Source organism: Phoxinus phoxinus, assembly GCF_949152265.1.
Source record: "Phoxinus phoxinus genome assembly, chromosome: 17".
Taxonomy (NCBI): domain Eukaryota; kingdom Metazoa; phylum Chordata; class Actinopteri; order Cypriniformes; family Leuciscidae; genus Phoxinus; species Phoxinus phoxinus.
In genome coordinates, this window is record NC_136892.1 from 27778635 (window position 1) to 27794852 (window position 16218).

The 16218-nt window shown below is 35.4% G+C and overlaps 1 protein-coding gene across 3 annotated transcripts in view; it reads left to right on the top strand.

The window, feature by feature from the left end:
• Positions 1–14918, top strand: part of pde8b (phosphodiesterase 8B) — a 50087-nt gene extending 35169 nt beyond the window's left edge. The window contains exons 14-23 of one of the 3 annotated variants that reach the window (XM_079586307.1): positions 552–716; positions 4022–4079; positions 6070–6199; positions 6292–6490; positions 8085–8302; positions 8380–8518; positions 8598–8765; positions 9406–9535; positions 11060–11131; positions 11954–12090. In XM_079586307.1, the coding sequence (XP_079442433.1) occupies positions 552–716; positions 4022–4079; positions 6070–6199; positions 6292–6490; positions 8085–8302; positions 8380–8518; positions 8598–8765; positions 9406–9535; positions 11060–11112 (1260 nt within the window). In that variant the 3' untranslated portion in view covers positions 11113–11131; positions 11954–12090. Of the gene's footprint in view, positions 1–551; positions 717–4021; positions 4080–6069; positions 6200–6291; positions 6491–8084; positions 8303–8379; positions 8519–8597; positions 8766–9405; positions 9536–11059; positions 11132–11953 lie in introns of all 3 variants that reach the window. The other 2 variants (XM_079586306.1, XM_079586308.1) reach the window with 2 other exon arrangements.
• Positions 14919–16218: the final 1300 nt, after the last annotated feature.

A 16218-nucleotide genomic window follows, 5' to 3' on the forward strand; every position in this document is an offset into this window, starting at 1 on the left:
ATCTATCTATCTATCTATCTATCTATCTATCTATCTATCTATCTATCTATCTATCTATCTATAGATAGATAGATATATATAGATATAGATATACATATCAACTATCTATCATCTATATATAATTTCAAGTCTTTTTAAACTTTTCAAATTTTCCAACAAGCCTTTGTCAAGCTAATACTCAGTCTTTACAAACTTTGATTTTTCTAGCTAAAAAATAGCAGTAGTATGGATTTGTTTGAATTTTAATTAATTTTACATTTTATATCCATCCATTAAAATGTAAATGCTAACTTTGAATCCTCTCTGTCACTTCAATTCTAACTCAGTTCAGCTGGCACAAAACCCTGAGACACGCGCTGAACACCTTTGTCTGTCTGCTGTGGTATATTTACGATTACTTGAACACGACTCAGGATTTGTTTGTGACAATGGAAGTGTCAAAAGGGGAAATTCTTTACAGAGATATTTATGGATCTAAACCTTTGATTAGTGGTTTGTAGTTGTCTCTCACCCTCTGTCTTCAGTCTGCCTGTATTTTGTTGTCTTTATAGGTGATAAATATCATTAACGCAGCACAGGAGAGCAGTCCCGTGACAGTAGCGGAAGCTCTGGATCGTGTTCTGGAGATTTTGCGGACCACCGAACTCTACTCACCCCAACTGGCCTCAAAAGAAGACGACCCCCACACCAATGACCTGGTGGGAGGACTCATGAGTGTAAGTGGAGGTTCATGGGTCATACTGACTCTATTACAAGCATTCACCTTTTGTTCTTAAAGCTATTATATTTTATTACTAACCCTATTTATTATTTTATTTTATTACTATATTTATTTCAAAAGAGCAAGACAATCTTGTTTCCATCATATGACTCTTGTTTGAAACTAAATGGCACCACAGACTATAAGTCATCTCAAACCACATGATACACAGAAATAGCCTTAAAATCCTCTTCAAACAGATACAGTACAAAAACATCACAAACAGTACAGATCAATATTAAACAGCCGAGAAATTCCACATAATGATTTCCTTTACGCAAATAAACATTAAAAACAGATTTTTTTAGCAGAGAATCATCATTACGGGAGATATTCAGACTTGCTCTGCCAGGAAAAAGTTCTTAGAGTGTGTGACTGTATGTCAATGGCAGTCAGTAGATGTGAATGCTCTTAGTTTTGTGGCACAGATACATTGGCACGGGGTGTTTCACAGTTAGCCAGCAGTCTGTGACGACAGTGCCGCGCTTGTTTACACATTAGTCTCGCTGTCTGACATCCCCATGTCTCCCTCCTTTGAAAGTATTCCACTTTTTAAATGTTTTAGAGAAGAAAAGAGTTGTTAAGACTGAAGGAGTCTGCACATGGACAGAGGTTTGCAGGGAGTTGAGCAGCATGTCAATGCACAGTGATGCAGTGATTAACAGTGAAGCTTAAATTATCAGCTTCCTGATATAGCTGGATACAAATACCAAGGAGTTTTAACGGTTTACTTTTTGGCTGCAGACACGAGTTAGAAGATTGTTAGTTGGCAGGGTTCACACAGTCCTTGAAAGCTTGGTAATATCAGGCCAGGACAAAGGTCATTGAAATTTCTAATTATACTCAGTTATATAACATTTCATTAGCATTTGAATTTAAAATATTTCTAAACATTTCTTTCTTGAAATTATGACATTGAATATATGTACTTTTAAAAAATATTTTTTTCTTTATAATTTTTAAACTCCTTGATTGTTAGGGCCAGATTTACTACACAGGGTAAAATAGCGTGAGAGCGCAATCCCATTAAAATGACAGTGATCTACTGACGACGCGCAAACGAAAGGACACAGACGCAGCTGGATCATTTCAATATTGACCAACGCAATCTACCAAGAGCAGCGCAAATTAGGTGCTTATTTTGGGCGTTAAATAATGGCGCAAAAAAACAGCGAATTGACGAGCGCAAACCTTTGTAATTCATCTCGCATGATCCGTTTAAATACTCGCCTCCATAAATTTTGCGTCTGAAAGAGAAACTCCTACAAATGCATATGCAATAAGGTCAGCTGGTGCAAAAAATAACTGTTCACGCCTTTTAAGTGCTGATTTTTCACTGCGTGTCTTTAGTAAGTCCTGACAGTAGTTTTTATAATAGCTGACGATATTTTAATATATCAGGAAAAAACGCTTACAGCTCTTTTTATTGATTTTACAAAAATCACAAACATTTATAAAAAAATTCCAAACACAACAAACAAAACTGCCATTTGTCGCACATGAAATGATTTCAGTTCACAGGAAATGTAATTTTTTTTAAATGGTTTGCACAGCTATCGATATAAAAGCTAACTATAAAAACTGGACTGTGACATAATTACATTGTACTTACTCAAATAAGTATTAAGTAATATGAATTAACTACATTACTATAGAGTTATGATTAGGGTTAGTTACTTGTAATTATCCATAATTTACTGTTATTACTATAGTAAGTACATGTAGTAACGTGCAGCTACTTCACTTTAAAATAAAGTGTTACCTAATAACTATTTTCAAAAGTAACAACAAATATTGTTATACAAATATGATAAAAAAAATATTAAAAATATGAATAAGAATAAGCTCAACCAGGCCTTGCCAACTTTTTTGCCTATTCCGTGGGCGGGATTATTTAAATGAGGAACATTATGACTTCATAAGATCTGGAAAAAATTGTAGTCCAAATAAGCTGTTCTTAAAAAGTGTATTCTGTTAAATAAAATATCTCCTTTTGTAGTGGACTTTGAGCTTTGTAACCTCGCAGATCTTTTGTATGCTCAAACAGTAACATTACACACTAACTAAAGTTGAAAAAGTGAAAAATCATAATAGGGCCCCTTTAAGAAACGAGAGGGTATAGGAAGAGTAGAATAGGGAAATGGAAAGGGAGCAGAGATTGGTAAAGTGGTGTAGTGAAAAGTTTAAGAGGAGAAATTGAAAGAAGACCTGAACAGAAAGGAAGAGAATAGCTGGATGAAAGAGGAGTGAAGAGACACAGAAGGTATAGACTTTCAAATGAAATGGGAGTCACCCTAATTGATCATGTTATAAATCATGGCCTCTTCTTGAGAGAAGCCAGAAAACAGATCCAACGTGTTACTATGGCATTCTTTGCTTGGAGGTAAAAGGAAGTTTTAAATACCTTTACTGTGGTTTATTATATGCTTCACACTCAGTTTGCATTTGTAAAACAAACTTTTTGCAAAATGCTTTACACAGTTCTCTACATTAGACACATCATTCAAAACGAACAGCTCTTGTGTTTCATTTATTAAACACTGCCATTTAAATGACACATTTATTTTCTGATTACCTACACCAAACGCTCATGTGTGAAAACACTTATACATAAATTAAATTAATCACTTAGAAATCAAAATTTGATTAAATAAATGCCTAAGAGACTTTTTTAAAAACATTTGAAACAAACTTTGAAACGGTAGTGTAGCCCTGAATCCTAAAAATGAAAAAGAACTGCAAGCCAGTTTTAGGTCGCTTCCTTTCATAATTGTCGCGTTTTTCTGTTACATGAAGGTCAAGCGGATGCGATGCACAAATCTCAAGAGTTTAAATGACCTTTTTGGGGGGTGACCTTTTGAGGGAGAGGTCAGAGGTCAATTACACAGTAAAATATCCGGGTTGAGATAGTGCAGCTGGAAGCCTGTGATCATTACAGACGGGATGTGTGTGTGTCATATTTATGCATGTACAGTTGTATTATCCTACGCCTGCAACATCTCAGACAGAGTTTGTTTTAAGTGCTGGATGAGTGTATTTGAATCTGGATCTGTTTTCTGTGTGTTTAATATCCTCCAGGCCTGATAAATGGCTTTTCTCATGAGAGCGTGCAAGCGCGAGTGAGTTATGGGTTGCGTGGTAGTGCTGTGCTTAAGTGTGTTGTTATGATTATGTTGGCTGGAAACGATATTTTGGCTTCCTCAAGTCTTTTTCTCTTTTATTTCAGTCAGATGTATTGATGTGTATTTTTCTTCAATTCAGGATGGACTCAGAAGGCTCTCTGGGAACGAGTACGTCTTCTCCAAAAGTGCATTACAAAGTAAGTTCCAGCCCTGAAAATTATGATTATAATACAGATTGGATGTTGTAAACTAGCTTTGAATAAAATGTTATTAAAGACCGAATTAATTAAAAATTCGCCCTATTTACCTTCTTGGATTGTAAGGCCCAACCCAACGACCTGGTGAAGGTTACTGCGTGTTCGGTCTTTTCAGCGTGGTAAAGTAATTTAATTCCAATTAAACTTTTATCTGACTCCATTTTATCACAACCTCGAATTTAGGTTGGAATGCCAATTGGTTATTTGTATAATACTATATCTACGCATTTGATTATTCTATTGAACTCTTTATTGAAATTACACTTGTTCATCCAGATTCCTATAACACTTCGAGTCTCGCGCCGGCCGAGTATACGATCTCATAATCACAAACTCGTCAGTCTTGGTCATTATTGACTAATATTATATACGGCCGTACTCTACTTGCTCATTCTAGAATATGTTATTTAGTCCCCATAGATCTGCACACACTTAATTAAAGCAATATTATATCTAACCAGAGGTCATGACCATTACCATAGAGCCAAGCTGACCAACTTATCTTCTTCTATTGGTAACTTTATATAATCATGCCGTGGTTTCCCACGTACACTTAGTTAGAATAATATTACAATAATCAGAGCTTGAGTCTCACCCTATTTAGATTGGTCTAACAACACTCTGTTGCTCTAAACGGAAAACCCATTATTAGCCTCTTCAGTCTAAGTATACATTGACTAATGCCATTGTGTTAGTCTGAGCTCTAAAATGTCATTCGGCGTGCCACAATGCTCCACCTAAGCTGTATTTTAGTCCGTTACTAACCTGAGTGTAGATTTGTGGTTTTAGATGCATACCTGACATTAGAAAAAATACATTATACTGAGTGTCTGAGGACATTCAGCATTACGGGCTGATCTGACTACAAATCTCGCCTTGAGCCTCCTGCAACATCTCTTTAAATACTAAGACCAAGACAGAAACCTCTTTTGAATGGAAACATGAGATAACAATGGGAATTTGCATTACTCAAGTCTCCAGACCTGGGTAGTTTACTCCTTACTGAGGACAGAAGGAAATGTGCATTAGAGCACACCCACAACAGTAAGCTAAATATCTCTAAACTCTTTAAGGATTTATTAGCTTTTGGTTTACTTCTGTGGGAATGAGACTTTTGTACCACCAGCCGCACTGAGACATTTCAAATGATAACAAACAATTCAGGATCATATACCTATTGTGTATTATATGGCATCATAAGGTATAATACAGGTGAAACTCGAAAAATTACAATATCGTGCAAAAGTTCTTATATTTTAGTAATTCAACTTAAAAGGTGAAACTAATATATTATATAGACTCATTACATGCAAAGTGAGATATTTCAAGCCTTTATGTTGTAATTTTGATGATTATGGCTTACAGCTTATGAAAACACCAAATTCAAAATTAGAATATTGTGAAAAGGTATTCATAGCTGTAAGCCATAATCATCAAAATTATAACAAATAAAGGCTTGAAATATCTCACTTTGCATGTAATGAGTCTATATAATATATTAGTTTCACCTTTTAAGTTGAATTACTGAAACTTTTACACGTTATTCAATTTTTTCGAGTGTAACCTGTATTAACTTAAATATTATTAATTACTATTAGATTATGCAGAAAATGGCTAGGAAATTGATAAAAAAAATTATACATAAAAGTGTTTACATTTTAATTATAATGCTTATTATTTAATCGTAATATCTTAATATTTATTCACAATATACTCTCAAATATTTTAAAGGGAATTCTTACTGTATGTTAAGGTATTACTATTAAGTATTACAAATTCATGTTAAATATCTGTTTTACTCAAGACATGTAAAATGCCACTCAGGGTGTTTGTTGTACATTTTTGATTGATTATAATTTGGTTGTCAGAATTATGCTTTTGTTTATTTCTGCCATATTCCATCTTGACCTTGAACCTTTGACCCCCTCAGATATGAGTCAGAGTCAGCTGGCCGTGCCTGTGCCGTTAAACGACATCCCGCCATCCATCGCAGAGCTGCTCAATGAGGAGGACTGCTGGGAATTCAATATCCTGGAGCTGGAAGCAGCTACACACAAGAGGTACCATAACGTTAGATCATTATTCTGGTCATTTCGTGGTGTAAAACGTTATTTTTGATGGGAAAAGTTTGTGTGTGTGCGTGTGCGCGCAGGCCGCTCTCATACCTGGGTCTGAAGATCTTCTCTGCTTTTGGCGTGTGTGAGTTCCTGAACTGCACAGAGGCCACATTGCGTTCGTGGCTGCAGGTGATCGAGGCTAATTACCACGCCTCCAACTCCTACCACAACTCTACACACGCCGCAGACGTTCTGCACGCCACAGCCTACTTCCTGCGCAAGGACCGAGTCAAGGTAACCCTGAACCCTCAACCACAGAAACGTCTCAATTTATACTTTGGTCAAAGGTAAGGAGAGCCTTCTAGAAGTGCCTTAACTGATGATTTAGTGAGGCTTTTTTTGTTTACTCATTCATTAGGCCTGAGTTTGATTAATTATTCAAGAGTATATTTTACATTGTCGTACATTTCTAAATAAATTAATGTTTTGTTAAATTATAAAAAGTACTAAATTATTTTAAAATGATTTCTTTATAAATAAATATATAATTCTATATAACATATAATTGCCATACTGTTAAAGTTGGCAAATAAAATATACAGAATTATTTGCACCCTTGGAAAATATGATCAACGATGGCTGTAAAAAAATTAATCTGCATTTTTAATCCTTTTGATATTTTATTTAAAAAAAATAGCAAAAATCTAACCTTTCAGTGAAGTAAAAGAATTTAAAGTGGGGGGAAATCACATTATGAAATAAATGTTTTTCTCCAAAACACGTTTAGAACAATTATTGGCACCCTTTTATTACGTTTTGCAACCTCCTTTTGCCAAGATAACAGCTCTGAGTCTTCTCCTATAATGTATCTGTTGGTTTTAATTTAGTATCTGTTGGTATTTGATCAAATCCATAATCCCATGTATCTGAACAAGAAGTCCAAGACCTCTGGCAGAAAATTAGGCCCACAGCATTAAAGATACAGCAGAGTATTTCATTTTACACATGGGGTACTTTTTATCCCTGTGTGCACCAAACCCATCTTAAGTGTTTGCTGCCAAAAATCTTTATTTTTTATAAAATATCAAAAGGATTAGCCATGCAGATTTATTTTTTACAGCCATCGTTGATCATATTTACCAAGGGGGCAAATAATTCTGACCAGCTCTGTAAATTTAAATTGGATTGAATCAAAATTATCCAGACTGAATTATGTTGAATAGGGATGGACTCATATTTCTCAATCACTAATCATCAAATTTTTTCTAAATAATATAAACATAATTTAAAAAATTATTGATCGATTATTCGTTTTCGTATTACAATTAAAAAATGTTGTATTAAATATATTAAGTATTAAAATAATGAAATGAATATAAAATACAATAAAAACATTTTTTAAATAATTTCTTTATAAATAAATGTTTAATTTACTGTTACAGTTGTCAAGTAAAATCAAAATGTAAACTGGATTGAATCAGAATTTTATCAAAATTTCTATATTATTTTAATAAATATAAATATATGATAGTATATTATATTTCGTTATATTATATTAGTATTTTATATTTGATATAACATACAAAAAAGTAATATTCATTGATTATTCAAAAACAAGTGCTAAAAATTTAAATCATAATTTCAATATCAATATTTACCATTCATTTGTAATATTTAATTTTAATAAAATCTTAATAGTTATTCTATTTAGTCTATTAAGTATATAAATACTTGAAATGGAAATTGTGCATTATTAATTGACTAAGCCAGTTAAGTTTCCACAGTTATTGACTGACGCTGTTAATATCACAATGATTAATCAGTAAAAAAAAAAAGTGGTTACTTTTAGAACTTGCCTACACCAACGGTGTCTCTGCTGTGTTTGCAGGGCAGTCTTGACCAGTTAGATGAAGTTGCAGCACTATTGGCAGCCACGGTCCATGACGTTGATCACCCGGGCCGTACCAACTCATTCCTGTGCAATGCGGGGAGTGAGCTGGCGATTCTGTACAACGACACAGCCGTCCTGGAGAGTCACCACGCCGCTCTCGCATTCCAGCTTACAGTACGAGACAGCAAGTGCAACATCTTCAAAAACATGGAAAGGTATCAGCGTCTGCTTAATCACACATTTCACATGACTCATATTGGTCCAGTACTAAACTCCCTCAACCTCTATTTAGGACTCAGTTTCGGACCCTACGGCAAGCCATAATTGACATGGTGTTGGCAACAGAAATGACTCGACACTTTGAACACGTCAATAAGTTCGTAAACAGCATCAACAAACCCATGAGTGCCATTGAGGAGACGAGCTCCAATGTAAGACACACGTTACTGTTTCCATACTGTACATGTGTAAAAGTGAAATCTAACCACTGCTGATCTGCATGTCAAACAGAGTGAAGGCAGTGATTGTGAGGGACAGGCCAGTATTCGCAACTCTCCTGAGAATCGTCTGTTGATTAAACGGATGCTGATTAAATGTGCCGATGTGGCCAATCCCTGCAGACCTCTGGAGAACTGCATCGAATGGGCTGGTCGCATTTCAGAGGAGTACTTTGCTCAGGTAAACGCATTCAGTCACATATGCACCCGTGTTCCCTCATGCACATGCTTACAATGTGTTTCGAATTTTATGTTGTCATTTATCTTTCATAACACAATGTATTTCCAATTGAAACGGTAACTTTCGAGTATTCAGTAGCAAATAATGTAGGGCAAGACTTGATTTTATTCATCGGGATTTGATTGGACCATGAGAAGTGTTAAGATGTTACTGCATTTTGATGAAAAATGAAGGTGAAAAAAATATATATATTTATACACCTTTCAGACGTTTGTCGTCACTATGTTTCTTTGTTTGCTTTGTTTCTATTTCAAATTAATAATGTTTTTTTTAGCTGAATTTTAAGTATTACTCTTAGTCTTCAGTGTCACATGATCCTTCAGAAATCATTCTGATATGCTGATTTGCTGCTCAAGAAATGACTGTATTTTTGATCAAATACATGCAGCCTTGGTGAGCATATTTTGGAGAAAAAAAAACTATTTAAAACATTTAAAAAAAAAAAATTTAACAGTAGTGTGTGTATACATACAGTATATATTAAATTATGTTGAAGTATTTTTACAATACAATGTGTTTTTGTTTTTTACTATAACATGTCTCCACTCTCTAATCGTTTGTAATCTCCCTCTGCCCCTAGACTGATGAGGAGAAAAGACAAGGTTTGCCGGTTGTCATGCCAGTGTTTGACCGGAATAGCTGCAGCATTCCTAAATCCCAGATCTCATTCATCGACTACTTCATCACGGACATGTTTGATGCCTGGGATGGTAAATATACACTTACTCACATACGCAATACATTGGTGATTTCTGCCCATTCTCGCAATTAGGATTGTGCCACATAGATCAACATTTTGACAGTATTTTGATATTTATCTCAATATGTATGTATTTTGCTTTGAAATTTGATTTCAACCTCATCATGGTAGTGTTATTTTAATATCACATATGGTTTTTATTAATATTTTGAATTATTTTTCAAAAATAATGTTTTATTTTATAATAGTGTTTTTGTCATTTTTATTCGGGTTTTTTTTAAATGTCTATATCGTTTTTATCAATTTTCATTTCAGTTTTAGTTTTAGTTTTAATAAAACTTGATGTTTTAATATATCAAGGTAAACTAAATGTTTCCTTGGCAACTAGCTGAAATAATATGCTTTTATAGGATTTAATAGGATTTTATATTTTATTTCAGTTAATGTTTATTATATGTTTATTTTTTGTGGTTTTAGTTTTAGTTAACTATAATAAACCTTCCTCACAGCCACAGTTGCCAAGATTGAAAGATTAAGAAATGTTGTCCGACTAAAATACAGTAAAAAAGCAACAACAACAACAACAACAACAAAAATCACTGAATTCTGAACACAATAAAGAAAATATAGTCATTTTTATTTATATGCACATAGACTTAAATAAACAGCATTGTCGATCTTCATACTGTATAGTTTACACAAGACTGGTAAAATCCCACTCAGGGTTTATTTTATTTTAATATTGTACATTTTTGAGTGACTAAAAATATGTTGCCAGAAATTATCTAATAGATCTTATCTTAAGATCACTGCAATGTTTAGTGTTTTTGATTAAGTTTATATTTTCTTTGTGCATATAACATAAATATTTCATTCAGCTCTATGAAAAAATCCAGGCTCTTCAAATATGGGGAAAATTCACCAGATATTGAGTAGAAAATTATCATTCTAGTACAATTGTGTAAGCATTATGTACAGTATGCTTATGTGAGTGTAAGAGAGAGAGACCGAGAGTGAGAGAATACTTTCCCAGGCATCTTTTGACTCATCTGGTTCTCCTAAAAGAGATGAAATGGTCCATTAGCAGCAGAAGATGTTGGAGCGGAGGAGTGAAGCACGAGGGTCTATTAGATGGTTGCTGAAAGGTTGTGATAATGTTACCCAGAGGTTGAGATGATTGTGGTGGTGAGCTTTGGAAACTTTAGGTTCAGTGTTTCCCACTGAGCTGAACTCCAGAGAATAAACCTGCGTACTGTCAACACGCAGCGGCCATGATGTCACGGAAACTTTAAAAATCGCGGAGAGGGACGTGTGTGTGTGTGTGTGTGTGTGTGTGTGTGTGTGTGTGTGTGTGTGTGTGTGTGTGTGTGTGTGTGTGTGTGTGTGTGTGTGTGTGTGTGTGTGTGTGTGTGTGTGTGTGTGTGTGTGTGTGTGTGTGTGTGTGTGTGTGTGTGTGTGTGTGTGTGTGTGTGTGTGTGTGTGAGAGAGAGAGAGGAAGAATGTGCATCTGTGTGTGTGTCTTTGATTTCCGTAGTCTGGGGTCAGGATGCAGTGAAGCAGAATCTCTTGAGCTCTCCGCAGATTTAGTTCCCAAGGTCACGATCAGGTCAGTTTATCATAGAGGAGGTGTGTGTGTGTGTGCGGGGGGACATCTTCAGGAGGATCTGAAAGTGCGTGCATATGTGTGAACATACAAATTGCCATATTTACACTCATGCTAACAGAAACATGTACAGTCTGTAGTCCAGAAACCAATGCAACGGAACAGATGGTGACATGAGGAAAAAGAGAAACATTAGAATGAACAACATTTGCCATACTGTAATGAAAAAAGACTCTTATGCTCACCGAGGCTGCATTTATTTGATAAAAAATACAGTAAAAACAGTAATGGTGTGGAATATTATTACAATTTAAAACAACTGTTTTCTATTTTAATACATTTTAAAATGTAATTTATTCCTTTGATGTAAAGCTGAATTTTCAGCATCATTACTCCAGTCTTGTGTCACATGATCCTTCAGAAATCATTCTAAAATGCTGAATTGATGCTTAAGAAACATTTCTTATTATTATCAATGTTAAAAACATTTGTTCTGCATTTTTTCAGGATTCTTAGAAAGATATAGAATAGAAAGTTCAAAAGAACAGCATTTATTTTAAATCTAAATATGTAACACCATGACTTTACTGTCAATCATTTTAATGCAAGCTGAATATAGAAGGATTAATTTTTCAAAAAAATTAATTACAGTTATCAGGCTGTCAACTATTGTTAACTGCCCAGACCTAATTCTCTCTCTCTCTCTCTCTCTCTCTCTCTCTCTCTCTCTCTCTCTCTCTCTCTCTCTCTCTCTCTCTCTCTCTCTCTCTCTCTCTCTCTCTCTTCTCTTTCTCTCTCTCTCTCTCTCTCTCTCTCTCTCTCAAGCATTTGCCAGTTTGCCAGGTCTGATGGAGCATTTGGCGGAGAACTACAAATACTGGAAGAACTTGGATGAGATGAAATGTAAAAGCCTGCGGCCTCCACCTTCTCCGTGAACCCTCATGACTCCCTTACCCTCGAGGTCAAAGGTCAGAGGTTGAATGTAGCATCTCTGCCGGGCCTCAAAGATTCGATCCACTGAAACAGCCCTGTTTTCCCTACGACGCTCCAGCCCTAGCGACAATCGCCCGGTAACAAGGGTAAAACACAAACAAACGACAAAATGAATGCACTTTATCAGCATACAGTCCTCTTCCAGCATCTTTTTACTTTCTTCACTTCTCTTTTTTTATCCTCTGTGTTCTTTCAGCTATTTTTAATGCTATTTTTTAATGTCTGACGCAAGAAGAAAAAAAGACTGATCTTAGTCCAGCAGAGGACTGTATATACTATATGCGCTAAACTATGGGATGTACACTGGGACTGAAACGTGTATGCTCAGAGAGGTCTGTAACTATACACATGCACATATAATATTTACAGATATGTGGGGACATAGATCCAAATGCCAAAAGGGCTTTATTTGGATTCTGAATTAGTTGTAAGGAGGAAAACTGTGTCAGTGGGACTAAACTACTTTGGAATCCACAAAGGACCCAGTAGAGAGCCATGAGGCACTCCCTTCAGTCCTACCACATGTTCCCCCTTATTAATTTGATCAAATTCAGTGCAGATGGAATATTTTCGACAGAATATTGTAGAGAGAAGCAAATGTCAAGTTGCCAAACCGGAAGAACTGAAGACTTGCTTGTATTCGGACGATGAATTTGATATTGATCAGCACTGAACACGATTCAGTGTGTGATAATGTAAAAACTGCAACGGATCAGCCTGCTGCGGGCTATCATTATTCCAGCATTTTCTGTATCAGAACGACTCAAGCCTTTCTCAGACTCCAAGGACTGGTGTGTAATAATCAATAATTTTGATATAAATAGCCAATAATAACAAAGAATATATTTCTCAGAAACACTGTATATCCAGACACATACTGTAATAACGTGAAGCTTGATGATGCGTGTGTGTTTGTGTGTGTGTGTGAGCGAGAGAACGAGTGTGTGTATGTTATGATGTGCTTAGTGATAAATGTGAAGCATATGAGAACATTTTACATTTTACACATGGCAGTCAACATTCCTACTTCACGCAATGGTCCGTACGGATGCAACATTCCCTAATCTGTGTGTAAACCTAAACTCCAGCACAGCCTCATAACGAGACCACTGACACATTGACATTTGCTCATGCTGACTGGAGAACTCGCACGTATTGTAAGTGTTACACCATTTTTAAGTATTATTTATTTACAAAATGAGCTCAGCTGTATATCGCGTTCGTAATCTCGGTTCTGCTTTTACCATAGACACACATCGCCGACAAGCTTCAAACGTTCACCTTTTTGTAGGCCAAAAAGCATCCAGTGCCAAAGTACGTTTATAATCAAACACGATGATGAGTTTTAAACAGATGTTTGGCTGAAGCCGTTTCGACTGAAAAACAGAACTAATTTAGATTTCTAGAAATCTGTCACACTGACCGATTGGTGAGAGGTTTTTAAGAAAAGAAAAAAACGAATAGTTTTTTTAAGTGTATCTGTTAGTGTCGTTTGTTATTTGGGCACTTTCCGGATTACAGTTGGACGCGTTGCTGAATTGCATTGGCTCGCAGACAGGCTTAGTAAGAATTTGTTAAATGTTTATAACTCGGTTGACGTTCAGCCTTTTACTCTTTATACACTGTGTAGACGCGATTGGAAAGGAGCTTCATCTTTACGATGACTTCACAGCGACCGTTCTAGAACTCACCAGCACGACACCACCGCGAGTGCGATGACATCATCATGACGTAAACGGGTCTGACTCTACGATGCCCTTGTAAGATGGCAGCAGCTGTTTTTGTTGTTCTTCGGTTGGCAGTGCATCTCAGTGGCTGTGTTTTTAAGCGTTGTGCAGTTAAAGGCATGTGGTGCACATTCAGCAGCTCGCAGGGTTTTGATTTTCCTCTTTCCTGTTCTCTCATCCTTCCTGATTCTATCTGTTTCCCTCCCTTTTTTCTTGTTGCTTTAATGTGGTCACAAGGGTAGAACAGTGGTTTTAGTAGCACTTTTGAAGCCTCTATATGTAATGTATTATATAAAGTATTCTTAATGCATGCTATATCAGTGGGTATTGGCCAATATTAACATTTTGAAATCATTACTTTTGATCTAAATCAGGCAATATTTTTTACCAGATGATGTCAGGGATTATTTTTTCCAATTAAAAAAATAATATTTGTACGAGTTAAGTGTTTCTGTGTAACCACTGATATACACTATGATTTAACACATGAAATTGGGTTAAATTTTAAAGGCATTTACTTTTTTAAAGCCATAACTGTGGTAGCAATTTTGTACAAGAACTGATTTATTATATAAATGCATTAAGAATTATTTTATAATATACTATATATGCATGTTATTTTTATTTTTAGCTCTACAGATACGAATGCTGCAGTACAAATTATGGTGGATGCTCTTGTCACCATCTAGTGGTAAATCTAAAGAACTATATGCATTATATAAAGGGATAGTTCACCCCCCAAAAAAACTCAAGCTGTTCCAAACCTGTATGAATTTCCTTCTTCTGCTGAACACAAATATATATTTTGAAAAATGACTTCCATATAATTTTTTTCCCATTCTATGGGATACACACATTCTTCAAAAAAGCAGAAGACATTCAAATAGGGAACAACTTGGACATTAATTTTAACTCTATTGATGGTGTTACGTAGTTGCATTTCACATAACTACAAGTACCAATGAGCTTGTGTTTGTTTCAATTACTTTGATCAGTAATCATGGAAAGTACAACAAACAAAGTTTCTCATGACACTACCAGTCAAACGCTTAGACACACTTGAAAAACATTGTAAAAAATAAAGAATAAGTAGGTGTGTCCAAACTTTTGACTGGTAGAGTTCACAAATGTGGCCAATTTACGGACAGGACATGCTCTCTTTTATTGTGTAATGGTAAATTTGATCCGTTTTGACATCCTGTAGTGCAGAAATCTAATGACATGGTTCAAATGAAATTTGCACGATGAACAAATTCCAGTGGAGATTTTCGATCCTCTCAGACGAGTCTTGATCTGGGTTTGGAGCCGACAGAGATAAGCCATAGAACATACAGTACTAGAACTAATAATGGAAGTGTAGGTCAGAAGATGATGTGTCTATTCCCTCTTTTCCTGTCCTCCACCCCGCTCATCCTCTCTCTTCCTGTCTCCTGTAGGCCTGCATTATCCCGCTCAGTAACACAACATGTCATTGCATTGTCACACTCAGGCTTTATAGGTCATTTGAAGTATAAAACGTAACCAGGGAAGGTCAGATGTTTTGACTATGAATTTGTATGGACTCTTTTAAAGATATTAATATGAATATGTCGAGTGTAGAGAGCAAACTGAAGCTGATGCCTTAATCTCTGTTATAGACACGTGGTGGGTTAAACCGGTCCTCATTCACGCAACACTGATGATGAGATTCTACAGCAGATTTCAAATATGACGTGACCATGTGATTGTTTCATTTCAAAGCTCCATTGTGATATAAACACGAGGATTATTAGTTGTTCCGGAGGTTGTTGGATAAGTGAGTTACTGGTGGCTTTGTTGTTGAATGTTTAGTGATGATGTGCGTAAAGACAGTCTGGATTCAGTACAAGATTTATCAACAGTATTTGGGGCATAATTTCGAATACAATAGAAAATCATTTTGACTAATCCCTCTGTAAAAAAAAATGTTTTATCTTCTTTTATTTTTAAAAAGCAGCGCAAATATCACAGTTACAGTAGAGGGTGTAAAATCAGAAACACAAAGCTCATATTTATGATTTATTATATATTTTTTAAATACATTTATTATAATTAATCATATTATTGTTGTAATATTAAAGTCATGATTTTAAAGCTGGAACTAATTTCTAAGGTGGATGAGCTTCTGTGATGATGTGATTTTTGCGGTTGATTTCTGGACTGCATAATTTAACGATCCTTCCTTTTTTTTTAAGAGAGGGATAAGTCACAATTATTTTAGCTTTGAAGTCAATATTATGACATCAGGTCTGTTGAGAACTTGAGCTTAAATATTTCTTTAATTAGAGATGGTTGCTGTTATTTTATAGGTTCACCCAAAAGACTCACTTTTAATTTTAGCTGCGTCTTATT